Consider the following 14,646-nt stretch of genomic DNA (forward strand, 5'->3'; position numbering starts at 1 on the left):
GAGGCTACACATAGTTGTGCCTGGGGACCGCTTGATTCCTGAGAGGAGCTCGGTCAGAGTTGGCGGCTTTTTCGGATGCCTCTAATGTAAGATGCACTGTGGTATGGGAGAGAAGCACACCCTGTTTGGGAGGTAGAGCATTGGAGACACATCGAGACCCCTGGGATTATCTTAAAGGCAAAAGGAGGATTGAGGAACCAGCCAGAAAACAGAGGGAGTCTTATGGTTTGTGTATACAGCGACACCTGTTTGGCTTGTGACTTTGACTGTGTCTGCTTACTATGCTCTATGCCGCGCCTTCATGCCCTCTTGTTTTCATTCCATCTAAGTCTACCACTTTAATTTGCACCGTAGCCACTCTCAGCGCTACCTGCAAACTGCTGCTTTAATTATTTCTTTGAAAATTGCTAGCGTATCAGAGGATACCTGTTTCTGCTTTTTATTCCTACCCTTCTGCTCTGTCATGGCCCACATAATGTCCAGAGGTGGCAGCGATCTGCAGGTCCCATCATGCAGGGCACAAAGTAATTCCAGGGGCAAAGTGCACACCATGCACCCCAGATAGTTACTCACAGTAGTATTAGCACTGCCAGGCACAGCTCCATGGTGGAAGAGGCACCGGGCTCTGCAGAGCTCTCTCCCAAATCAGGAGCAGTTGTACCTTTCCTAGTTGCGCTCAATTTATCCGCAACACTCAGGCAGCTTTCACTAGTGGAGGTTCCACTGATCCTGGTTGCGCTCAGTGTATCTGCAAAACCCAGGCAGCCAATGATTTTTTTTTTTTTAAGGTCATCTAATTCTAAACGTCTTTAAGGAAACTAAATGAATGACGTCAGAAACCTCTTTTTTGGGGCAGACAGAGCATGTGTAAAGTGCTCTCAGACAGGGCATATTTCAAAAAACACCTGTGACATTTTTTTTAATTTTATGTTTTCTTTTATTATTTTAATCTAACCTTCAACCCAACTCCCTCCTGAAAACGAAACTAGTACTAAAGCAGTATTTATGCCCCATGGAGGAGCCTCTACTGGAATATCTACTTAGAAATACATAGAACATATTTCCTTATGTGAAGAACATTGGAATGTGACATTTTTCAAGTTAAATATGAACAGTGCATAAATATGTTTTTCATATTTTCAGCTACATGACTGCAAATGGCAACCATGCACTTATATATATATATATATATATATATATATATATATATATATACATATGTATGTATGTGTTTATATGTGTATATATGTCTGTAAATACACACACACCTATATCTATATATGTATACATATGTATTTATGTGTTTATATGTGTATATATGTCTGTAAATACACACACACCTATATCTATATATGTATACATATGTATTTATGTGTTTATATGTGTATATATGTCTGTAAATACACACACACCTATATCTATATATGTATACATATGTATTTATGTTTTTTATGTGTATATATGTCTATATATGTATACATATGTATTTATGTGTTTATATGTGTATATATGTCTGTAAATACACACACACACACACCTATATCTATATATGTATACATATGTATTTATGTGTTTATATGTGTACATATGTCTATATATGTATACATATGTATTTATGTGTTTATATGTGTATATATGTCTGTAAATACACACACACACACCTATATCTATATATGTATACATATGTATTTATGTGTTTATATGTGTATATATGTCTATATATGTATACATATGTATTTATGTGTTTATATGTGTATATATGTCTGTAAATATACACACACACACACACACCCCTATATCTATATATGTATATATATGTATTTATGTGTTTATATGTGTATATATGTATGCATATGTATGTATGTGTTTATATGTGTATATATGTCTGTAAATACACACACACACACACACACCTATATCTATATATGTATACATATGTATTTATGTGTTTATATGTGTATATATGTCTGTAAATACACACACACACACCTATATCTATATATGTATACATATGTATTTATGTGTTTATATGTGTATATATGTCTATATATGTATACATATGTATTTATGTGTTTATATGTGTATATATGTCTGTAAATACACACACACACACCTATATCTATATATGTATACATATGTATTTATGTGTTTATATGTGTATATATGTCTGTAAATACATGTATACACATAGAAATAAATATGTACACATATATACAAATATATACATACAGTTACATATTTAGACATGTATATGTATGTATCTCTATGTTAAAGCCCTTTGCCTGCCTTTTTTTCTGACAGACCTCATATCTTTGAGCCTTATAACTTTTGATAAAAAAAAATTAAATAATTTTATAAGATGGTGTTATTATGGGGCCTATCTATCAAGCTCCGGAAGGACATTGACGGCCATGTTTCTGGCGAGTCTTCAAAGACAGCTGCTCCACAACCCGTCCAACTGCTCTGAGCAGGCGGAGAGACATCGCCGGAAATCAACCCGATCAAGTAAGATTGGGTTGATTGACACCCCCTGCTGGCGGACGATTGCCGCGAGTCTGCAGGGGGTGGCGTTGCACCAGCAGCTCTTGTGAGCTGCTGGTGCAATGCTGAATACGGAGAGCGTATTGCTCTCCGTATTCAGCGAGTTCTGGCGGACCTAGGGTTGCCACCCGTCCCTTAAAATACGGAATTGTCCCGTATTTGAGAAAAATATAGAGCGTCCCGTTTTGAATCAATACGGGACGGGGTTTGTCCCGTATTTTAGTAGTGATGAGTATGAGGCATGGAAGTGCTCTTGGGATCCGGGTTATTTGTGGCCGCAGTCGGACTTGTGCTTGTGTGTGAGGCGGCACGTTACTCCGGGGAGAGCTGCTCACAGAGGTTGTCTCAACCTTACAGCTATGTTGCTGTGTCAAGTAGCTGCAGCAGGAAGTCAGTCATGAGGAGGGAGTGACAGGTACTCACTGCTCACACATCCCGCACTCCAGTAAAGCAACGTGCATCCCCTGGCTGGAGAGAAACCTGAAATCTTGGTTGATCCTCCCCGCACCCACCGCAGGTTTCTCAGAGGCCGTTTTCTAGGCAAAGGAGGTTTTGCTAAATGTTATGAGATCAGTGATTTAGAGACCCGGGTACAGGAGGTCCTGGCCGGCAAGATCGTGCCCAAGAGCTTACTGCTCAAGCCGTATCAGAAGGACAAGATGACCAAACCATGAAGATCGCCATTCACCACAGCCTGTCACATAAGCACATTGTGGGCTTTCATGGGTTCTTCAAGCCTTGAGGACAATTACTTTGTATTTGTGGTGCTGGAGCTCTGCAGGCGGAGGGTGAGCTGCAAAGTATATGTGCAATTTATTGTAAAGGGTGCAACTTCCCTGTGATGATGTTATAACATCAGACAAAATAAATGTTTGAATATGAAGAAGGGGACGTTAGTGGGGACTATTTGGGATCTGATTTAAGGGATCCTGATGGGGTACTAGTTACCCTTCTGAGCATACAAGGGAGGTGGTGGGGCAACTGTAAAAGGGCTGAGATCAGGAGAGCTTGAGGGGAAATAAAGGGTTATTGATTGTATATTGGATTTCAGCATGGGGAGAGGGGTTAAATTTCAGTATTTGGGGCATTTATAGAAAGTGGTTAAAATGTAAATTGTTCAGATGGGGGTGGGTAGGGAGTGCCTCATGGAGGGGTAAAACATCAATGGGTTCGGGTACTGGAGAATGAACGGATATGCTGGTATGAGGGGTAACATTACACTACACACCCAGTCTCTGCTTACAGTAATATATAAAAGGAAATCCCCATACTGTGTTTTTTTATATTTTTATTATACCACTCTGTCCCTGATCACACTGCAGTGCAAGTCCTTGGTTGGATCCTTTTTGGCATAGTTATTTGGGCCACCTACATACATTTGCCCATATTTTATCTTGTTACCATAAACCATTTGTCACAAGGCATCCATTGGCGATATGAAAAAAAGGATTAGTTACTGAGTTTTGCTACAGGGTGCACAAGTGTCTAGGACACAATTTGGTAAATGCAGTGTGGGAGTATTGCAGAGACAAGGCAAATTCATGGCTAATGTTGAGCATGTTTGTATTTTAGTGAATCTATAAATTAGATTTTTTTTGTGTGTGTGTGTAACACACTAACCCAATAATAAATATTGCTTTAACGTGATAACTGATATAAATAAAATCCCTGGCAGTGAGAAGGTTAATTATATTGCATGGCATTAACAATGTGACAACTGCACATTCTTCTTGCTGCATGCATCCTATGGGAAAAAGCAAGTTCTCAATGTATACTTTAAGGGGTTCTCATTGGGTAAGCTTGGCACGTCATCGGGCCTGTGGTCATCGTGGCCCCGAGGGGTGAGGCCCCCGCTGCGGCAGGCGTCCCTTATTTTTCAGTATTGAAGGTGGCAACCCTAGGCGGACCTGATCCGCACTGTCGGATCAGGTCCGCCAGACTTTGATAAATAGGGGCCTATGAGTGTAATTGTACTTTTAAATGTATTTTTGAAGTGTTTTGTGCAACTTTTTATGCAAGCGTAACAGTGTTAGGGACATGAAACCCAATTTGTTTCTTTTATGATTTAGAAAGAGCATGCCATTTTAAACAACTTTCCAATGAACTTCTGTTATCTAATTTGCTTCATTCGCTTGATATCCTTTGTTGAAAAGCATATATAGATATGCTCAGGGGCTGCTGATTGGAGGTTGCATATAGATAACTCATGTGATTGGCTCACCCATGTGCATTGCTATTTCTTCAACAAGGGATATCTAAAGAATGAAGCAAATTCTCAATTCCCTTTATTAGTTTTGTGGCCCATCTCTGAACTGTCTGCAAGATCTTTTTTTTAGACTGGTTCCCAGAACTGCAATCCATATTCAAGATGAGGTCTTACCAGGGATTTATATAGTGACAGAATTATGCTTTCCTCCCTTGAATAAATGCCTCTTTTAATACATGCTAATATCTTATTAGCCTTAGGAGCCGCTGCCCTGCATTGTGTGCCCATCTTTAGCTTGTTATCTATTATTGCTCCCAAATCACTTTCCTCCTCTGTTTTGCTAAGTCTAGTTCTATTTAAATAACAGATTGCCTGGGTATTTTACTTCCAAAATGTAGAACTTTGCATTTTCCAGCATTAAATCTCATTTTCCTTTTACCTGCCCATTCTTCTAATTTGTGTAGATCCCCTTTAAAATCAAGTTTATTCTGCTCTGACCCAATGACCCCACACAACTTTGTTTCATCTGCAAAAATATCATTCAGTCATTAATAAAAATATTAAAAAGAACAGGGCCTAGTACTGATCCTTGTGGGACTCCACTGATTACCTTTTATCCAATCTGATTATGATCCATTTGCTACTACTCGCTGCTCCCTGTCTTTTATCTATTTATTTATCCATGAGCTAATATGAATCCACACAAGAGGATAGTTGAACACAAGAGTGATATGAGGGGAAATAATTAAACTGTCCTATTTGCACATCACTTTTTAACAGCTGGTTATTCTGTAAGGCAACTGAGATATCAAATAATGAATGCACAGATTGAGATGGGGAATGTGATAGGGAACATGTTCTAAAGTAACCTAAGGCTTATTGGATATTTTAACTGGATACTATGAAACCAAAGGGAATGAACATGAAAATGGATTTGTCAATGTTTCAATGATTAAAATACTTTTTCAAGGGTATGTCTTGCAATTATATTGACCAGTAGGGGGCACTAGGTTTGTTTAATTGAATGGGGCAATATATGTGTGGAAGGAGTTACATATTGTATATGCAGGTGTACATTGCCCTGCTAGAAGAGTTATCACTTATGCTGCAACCCTTTTCCTTTTATGATATCATAACTGTAACATAGCTGCATTGTTGCTGTGGAATGTGTAGACAAAGCTGAATTGGAATCTGATCTACTATGACAATGCAATATAGTGCAGTGTTATGACATCATAATAACAATAGAGTAGGAAAAAGCAAACTCAGCCTTTAGGTCTACAAATACTTACTGAGAATTCAATTGTGATTGTTTTGAAAAAGGCTGCGCTCCCTCTATGGGTAATTACTGACAGGAAATGGTTGGTCAATGTAATAGTGTTGAGCAACTTGAGTCTGTCACATCTACTGTGACTGGAAATACAACCAACAGTTTTGATGAGGATACGGCATGCATACGCTTTCCATTCTTCAGCTGCCGCTTCTTGAGAAGATCAAAGCCTTCAACACAAAACAGACCCAATGTTTTTAGGAGACTTTGGAAGAGATTTAGACAGACAGTTTCTTGCATAGGAAACGTTGATATTACAAACAGTGTGATTGAAGACACTGATCAACAGGAACTTGAAAATGGAGCACTAACAAATGGCACAGAAAATGTCAACGATCATAACTATGGCCTTGAGAGTAAACAACACCAAGAAGAGTCAACCTGTAATGCAGGTCCCTCAACTTTAAGCTTAGAAAGGCACTCATCAAGCTTAGAAAGGCACCCATTAACACCTGGACAAGCAATAGCATGCTACAAGGATATGCTAACCTCTTTTGAACATCTTGAAATTTTAAATTACACTGAAATCTTTTTTGTGGGTCAAAATGCAGATAAACATCAACATAAATGTAATGACCCATATAACAGAGGTTTTGATGATAAAAGAGGGTTTTACCTGCACATACCTAATGACCACATTGCATACAGATATGAATTTCTAATGGCCATTGGGAGAGGAGGATTTGGTCAAGTTGCCAAGGTCTATGATCATAAGCTACATCAACACGTGGCATTAAAAATGGTTACGAATAATGAAACAGCTTGGTATCTAGCTGCCTGTGAAATCCACATTTTGGAAGTCCTCAGGAAACAAGACGAGGATAATAAAATGAATGTGATACATATTCTGGATCATTTTATTTTTCGAAATCATGTCTGCATGACATTTGAGCTATTATACATGAGCCTTCAAGATCAGATGGATAAAACAGGACAAGGTTTCAGCTTACCTTTAGTTTGTGATTTCACTTATTCCACTTTGAACTGCTTGAATGGTTTGCACAAAAGTAAAATCATGCATTGTGACTTAAAACCGGAAAATATTATATTGAAACAACCTTCCAGAAGTGAAATTAATGTAATTGATTTTGGTTTCAGCCGGTATGATGGTGAGGATGTTGAGCCTTGGATTCAGACACGCTACTACCGTGCACCAGAAGTAATTCTCGGTGCTGATTGTGGAATGCCAATGGATATGTGGAGCCTCGGATGCACTATGGCAGAGTTATTTACTGGTGTGCCACTCTTTTATAGTGAAGATGAGTACGATCAGTTGGCATGTATAATAGAGTTATTGGGGATGCCACCTCAGCGGCTGATGGATTCATCAAAAAGAGTTAACCGTTTTTTCAGTAAGAAAGGTTACCCTAAATATTGTAATATTACATGCTCACAAGACGGCTCTGTAAAACTCAGTGGTAGTTATTCTTTAACAGGCAAATTCAGAGGCCCACCTGGAAGTAGAGAATGGGGAGTTGCACTGAATGGCTGTGATGATCCACTGTTTTTGAAATTTTTGAAAGGATGTTTGGAATGGGACCCTAATTTACGAATGACACCAGAGCAGGCTTTAAGGCATCCTTGGCTTCTAAATCAACTGCCAGGATTTTATGATGTCGTCTCCATTCCAGCTTACATATTTGATGAAGAGGAGCTCAGTGAACCAACAAGCTGCAAATCATGCTCCTTGCGATCAGTCTTCTTTGATGCTTCAGAAGAGCTCATTGTAGACAACATCTCTGAGGAATGCTATGTACCATCTTCTACATCCTGCACAGAGAGCTCTGAAGGGTGCTATATACCATCTTCAGCATCCAGCAAGTCTGAGGCAGAGATGACTGTGCCAACAAGGTGCAAGTCATGTCCTTTCTGAAGAGCTCAGTGTAGACAACATCTCTGAGGTATGCTATGTGCCATCTTCTACATCTTCTGTGTCTCTCTCTCTTCCCAGTCTCTCTCTGCCAGCCAGCAACTGGTCACAGACCAGCCAGCATCTCTCTGCCAGCCAAAACCTTGTCAAAGACCATCCAGCCTCTCTCTGCCAGCCAGCAACTGGTCACAGACCAGCCAGCCTCTCTCTGCCAGCCAGCACCTGGTCACAGACCAGCCAGCCTCTTTCTTCCAGCCAGCACCTAATCATAGACCAGCCAGCCTCTTTCTGCCAGCCAGCATCTGGTCACAGACCAGCCAGCCTCTCTCTGCCAGCCAAAACCTTGTCACAGACCAGCCAGCCTCTCTCTGCCAGCCAGCACCTGGTCACAGACCAGCCAGCCTCTCTCTGCCAGCCAGCACCTGGTCACAGACCAGCCAGCCTCTCTCTGCCAGCCAGCACCTGGTCACAGACCAGCCAGCCTCTTTCTGCCAGCCAGCATCTGGTCACAGACCAGCCAGCCTCTCTCTGCCAGCCAGCACCTGGTCACAGACCAGCCAGCCCCTCTCTGCCAGTCAGCACCTGGTCACAGACAAGCAAGCCTCTCTCTGCCAGCCAGCACCAGGTCACAGACCAGCCAGCCTCTCTCTGCCATCCAACATCTGGTCACAGACCAGCCAGCCCCTCTCTGCCAGCCAGCACCTGGTCACAGACCAGCCAGCCTCTTTCTGCCAGCCAGCACCTGGTCACAGACCAGCCAGTCTCTCTCTGCCAGCCAGTCTCTCTCTGCCAGCCAGCACCTGGTCACAGACCACCTAGCCTCTCTGCCAGCCAGCACCTGGTCACAGACCAGACAGCCTCTCTCTGCCAGCGAGCAACTGGCCAAAGACCAGCCAGCCTCTCTCTGCCAGCCAACACCTGGTCACAGACCAGCCAGCCTCTCTCTGCCAGTCAGCACCTGTTACAAAAAAGCCAGCCTCCCTCTGCCATCCAGCACCTGGTCACAGACCAGCCAGCCTCTCTCTGCCAGCCAGCACCTGGTCACAGACCAGCCAGCCTCTCTCGGCCAGCCAGCACCTGGTCACAGACCAGCCAGCCCCTCACTGCCAGCCAGCTTCTCTCTGCCAGCCATCACCTGTTTACAGACCAGCCAGCCTCTCTCTGCCAGCCAGCACCTGGTCACAGACCAGCCAGCCCCTCTCTGCCAGCCAGCCTCTCTCTGCCAGCCATCACCTGTTTACAGACCAGCCAGCCTCTCTCTGCCAACCAGCACCTGGTCACAGACCAGCCAGCTCCTCTCTGCCAGCCAGCCTCTCTCTGCCAGCCATCACCTGTTTACAGACCAGCCAGCCTCTCTCTGTCAGCCAGCACCTGGGACCATCCAGCCTCTCTTCTTATTTAAAACACAGAGAATGTAATAATTAAATAAAAAATGATAAAATCTCAAGGTGTTTACTGTCCCTTTAATAACCCCAGCATTCATACATATTTACACACATCTCACACATTTGATGTAGCTTGCCACTGTCTAATGTTAAAGGGATACTAAACCCAAATTATATCTTTAATGATTCAAATAGAGCACACAATTTTAAGAAACTTTCTAATTTATTCCTATTATCATTTTTTCTTCTTTATCTTGCTATCTGTATTAAAAAAAACAGGAATGTAAAGCTTAGGAGCCAGGCCATTTTTGGTTTAGAACCTGGGTTACGCTTGCTTATTGGTGGCCAAATGTAGCCACCAATAAGCAAGCTCTATCCAGGGTGCTGAACCTAAAATGCTTAAAAAGATTTAAAATGCTTAAATAAAGATAGCAAAAGAACGAAGAAAAATTGATAATAGGAGTAAATTAGAAAGTTGATTAAAATTGCATGATCTAGCTGAATCATGAAAAAAAACATTTGGGTTTAGTAAGCATTTAAGCCTAAAAATTTTTAGGTGCTTTTAACTTTAAATTGAGTGAACAAGCTTTTTTGGACTTTGACAGTGTTATGAGTACCATTAGTGAACTGAAACTAAAAATAATCAATTCAATTTCAAAGTTATTAAGTATTGAAAAAGAGTACCTATTCCATATCTTTTATCAATGAGAAAACATAAAAACAATATTATATATAAAGTATAAATAAATAAATATATAAATCAATATTTGAAAAGCAGACAGAGTTTATTTTCCAGTAGGTGTTTTATTTTCATTTGGTGAAAAAACAAGAAGTGGTTGCTGATATATAAAAGTTGAAAGTGCCCCATTTAATATATTTTGAGTGTGTTCAGGAAAAGCAAAGAAAAAAAAATGAATGCTCAGTAGCACATTGGTTTGTAGTCCTGCTGTAGCCCGGAGGTCAGTGAGTACCTGTACATACCTCCCAACTGTCCCGATTTACGCGGGACAGTCCTGATTTTAGGGGTCTGTCCCCCTGTCCCGGGTTGCTAGCCATCTGTCCCGATTTGCCCCAGGCATTTTTTATTTTTAAATTCTGTTGGGCCCATACTCAGAAGCAGCTGGCTTTGCTCTCACAGGGTTAGATACCTGTTAGATTCCCTGTGGAAAAGGAATGGTGTGTGGGTTAAGCAGGAGTAAGAAGGCTGTATACACTCTGACCACGGGAAATGGTGACCTCTCTAACCTACCTCTGGTAGTGATGATAATACTAGCATGCCTTCAGTTTTATACAATGAGCAGTGCTAATACCAGGGTAACGGACAGTGGCAGCCGCAGACTGCCAGCTAATGTGCTTGCCAACCCCAGGACCCCATACAATAAATTACAGATACCCATATATGATGTAGTGTGTGTGTCTATCTGTATCCATAACTGTCTATGTGTATCTGTATGTATAAGTTTATGCTATGTAGTGTGTGTGTGTCTGCATGTATAAATGTAAGCTATGTAGTGTGTGTATGTGTATCTGCATGTATAAGTGTATGCTATGTAGTGTGTGTGTGTCTGCATGTATAAGTGTATACTATGTAGTGTCTGTGTATCTGCATGTATAAGTGTATGCTATGTAATGTATGTGTATCTGCATGTATAAGTGTATGCTATGTAGTGTGTGTCTGCATGTATAAGTGTATGCTATGTAATGTGTGTGTATCTGCCTGTATAAGTGTATGCTATGTAGTGTGTGTGTATCTTCATGTGTAAGTGTATGCTATGTAGTGTGTGTATCTTCATGTATAAGTGTATGCTATGTAGTGTGTGTGTATCTGCATGTATGTGTATGCTATGAAGTGTGTGTGTATCTGCATGTATAAGTGTATGCTATGTAGTGTGTGTGTATCTGCATGTGTAAGTGTATGCTATGTAGTGTGTGTGTATCTGCATGTGTAAGTGTATGCTGTGTAGTGTGTATCTGCATGTATAAGTGTATGCTATGAAGTGTGTGTGTATCTGCATGTATAAGTGTATGCTATGTAGTGTGTGTGTATCTGCATGTGTAAGTGTATGCTGTGTAGTGTGTATCTGCATGTATAAATGTGTACTATGTAGTGTGTGTGTGTCTGCATATATAAGTGTATGCTATGTAGTGTGTATCTGTATGTGTAAGTGTGTGCTACTGTGCATTTTTGCTGACTTTAAAGGCCAGAATTTAGAATATTAATGGGGAATGCAGAGAGCAGTTTTAAAGAATTTATTATTAAATGTCCAATTAAAAAAAAATATATCTTTGCAAAGGCTAATTAAATGCATAGCTCACAAAGCCATATCAGTGGTTTGAGCTTGTGTTTGATTTGCTGCCTAAGTGTATTAAAATCTATGACTTTATTTAGAATTTTATTTATATTACTTTGGTCTTATGATTTTTTAAGCCCCGCCAACAAATTTTTTTGCCGCGGGGGAGGGGGGTGTCCCTCTTTTGAATTTTGAAATGTTGGGAGGTATGCCTGTATCATGTGTATCGTATCATTTCTAATTAGGCAGTCTATGTTGAAAAAATACAAACCCTCAAGCTAAATTTACAAAAAATAAAAAAGTAAAATGACAGAAAAAAAGAAAGAACAAAGCAATCCAAAAAAAAAAAAATTAAACCTAAACCAATACCCCTATAAAAATACTCCCCCCAAATAAAAACACCCCATAATCTAATACTAAACTACCAATAGCCCTGAAAAAGGCCTTTTACCTCCAAAAAATACTAAGTCCCCCTTAACAGTAAACCCCCCCCACTCACCAAACCCCCAAGATAAAAAAACCTAACACTAAAAGAAACTAAACTACACATTTCCCCTAAAGGGGCATTTGTATGCGCATTGCCCTTAAAAGGGCATTCAGCTCTTTCGCTCTTTCAATGCCTTTAAAAGGGCAATACGCTCTTTTTCTAGCCAAAAAAATTCCTAATCTAAAAAGGAACAAATAGGTACTCACTGTTCCTGAAGTTCGGTGGTGAAGGTCTTCTTCCAGACGGATCCATTATCTTCGATCTTCATCCGGAGTGAAGGAAGCGTGGAGCGGAGGTGCAGAGCGGCAGTCCTCAATGGCAACAATCCTTGGCGGCGGTCCTCGGCGGTGGCAGTCCTCGGCGACGTTGCTCGGCAGCATGGAGCCTCCTCTTTATCCGATGTCCATCGTAAACTGAAGATTGAATGCAAGGTACTGCAATCAATTCAGGGTACCTTACATTCCTATTGGCTGATATTTTGAAATCAGCCAATAGGATTAGAGCTACTAAAATCCTATTGGCTGTTCAAATCAGCCAATAAGATTTAAAATAGCTCTCATCCTACTGGCTGATTTAAAAAATTTCAGCCAAATGGAATGCAAGATACCCCAATAAATATGGGGTACCTTGCATTTAATCTTCAGTGTGCGGCGGACGATCGCATGAAGAGGAGCCTCCATGCCCCTGAGGACTTCCGCCGCCGAGGACCGCCACATCTGGGAACACCACTACGCACCTCCGCTTCGCGCCGCCTTCGCTGTGGATGAAGATAGAAGATGATGGACCCACCTGGAAGAAGACCTTCTCCACCAGACTTCAGGAACCGTGAGTACCTGTTTGGGGCTTCAGTGTTAGTTTTTTGTTGTGTTTTTGGGTTGTTTTTGTTTTTTAGATTAGGGTTCATACAAATGCCCCTTTAGGGGCAATGGGTAGTTTAGGTTTTTCAGTGTTAGTTTTTTTTATTTTGGGGGGTTTGGTGGTTGGGGGGGTCTTTTTAAGGAAAAGAGCTGTTTAACTTAGGGCAATGCCCTACAAAAGGCCCTTTTAAGGGCTATTGGTAGTTTATTCTTAGATTAGGGGGTGTTTTTATTTGGGGGGCTTTTTATTTTCATATGGATTAGGTTTATTTCTTTATTTTGGATAATGTGGTTTATTATTTTCTTTAATGTTAGCCTTTTTTTATTTTGTGTAATTTTAGATTAATTTAATGTAATCTTAGGTTTGTTTGTACTGTTAGGATTCTTTATTTTAATTGAAATGTGGTATTTTATTTTATGTAATTAAGGGGTTAATTTAGGGGGTGTTAGGATAGGGGGCTTAGTCATTAAATTAGTTATTTGCATTGTGGGGGTTGGTGGTTTAGGAGTTAATAGGTAAATTAGGTTCCATGTGTTGTGGGGGGTTGGAAGATTAAGGGTTAATATGTTAATTAAGTTTATTGCGTTGATGGTGGGTGGCGGTTTAGGGGTTAATAAATTAATCATTTAATTTGCGATGTGGGGAATGGCGGATTAGGGGTTAATAAATTTATTAGGTAGTTTGCGATGTTGGTGTTGGCGGATTTAGTGGTTAAATTTTAAGGTCTTCTTCCAGACGGATCTATTATCTTCGATCTTCATCTGGAGTAGACCTCAAGTATATATGCACGGTAGAGATTATATATACAGAATTACAAAAATAGTCTCCTATATTTTTTTTTATATGTATTAGAGGTCATTTATGGGCCAAATCTTATGGTTGTGCGCATAAGTAAATTAAAGTCTAGAGAATAAGCCCAGATAAAAATATATATATGGAATTGAAGAGAGGAAGTGAAATACACGCAGAGCCTTAATAAACAATATTAAACGTGGACAACAAATGTGGTCAAACTTATCGACAGAAGTATTAAAACTATGAGAGCAATAGTAGTCCGCTGTGCAATGCACAGATTCTGTATATAAGGGTACCTGCAATTGAATATGGTACAATATACATATCGCCTTCATTCTGCAAGATGCCAACTGCAGGAGGAATTCTACTCACAACCTAGCCAACCCCATGCGCTCAGAGTAGCATGAGGGAGTTAGTACCCCTAAAACATGTAGCATCAGATAAAGAGCGCTTTCCTTAAATTGCTGCATGATGGTTATTGTGAACCGCCCAAGTTCTGTTGCTATCAATACTGCAAGCATCTCATACACCCGTATTGGGGGGATCGAATTAAGCCCAGATAATTCAGCAGTTAGCAGCTGGATGATCTGTTCCCCTGGTTCTGTGCTGCCGCAAACTGTCTCCTTTGCACAACTTTCAAGAGAAGCCTCCGCAAAAGGAGGGATCAAAGACAAGGCCTTTAGTAGCATCTCTAAGCCGGAGCGTTGTGACTGTGCTGCGGACATGCAATCTTGACGCCCCTGCATATCACAAGGAGGTGCCGATCTGTTGATCTCATATACAGTTAAGGATTGATCTTTCACAGGGTGGGCTACAGATCTATAATCCGATATATCCCCGATATATCCCTGAATCGTTAATTTGTCTAGGAGTGCAGATCTAA

General features: G+C 40.7%; 1 protein-coding gene across 1 annotated transcript; it reads left to right on the forward strand.

Moving 5' to 3' along the window:
* The first annotated feature begins 6,105 nt into the window (after window positions 1–6,105).
* On the forward strand, window positions 6,106–7,950 carry LOC128641677 (dual specificity tyrosine-phosphorylation-regulated kinase 2-like). The gene has a single exon (XM_053694209.1). The coding sequence runs from the start codon at window positions 6,106–6,108 to the stop codon at window positions 7,948–7,950; it is 1,845 nt and encodes a 614-aa protein (XP_053550184.1).
* The last annotated feature ends 6,696 nt before the right edge of the window (window positions 7,951–14,646 follow it).

The sequence above is a fragment of the Bombina bombina genome, chromosome 11, assembly GCF_027579735.1.
Source record: "Bombina bombina isolate aBomBom1 chromosome 11, aBomBom1.pri, whole genome shotgun sequence".
In the NCBI taxonomy this organism is placed as follows: domain Eukaryota; kingdom Metazoa; phylum Chordata; class Amphibia; order Anura; family Bombinatoridae; genus Bombina; species Bombina bombina.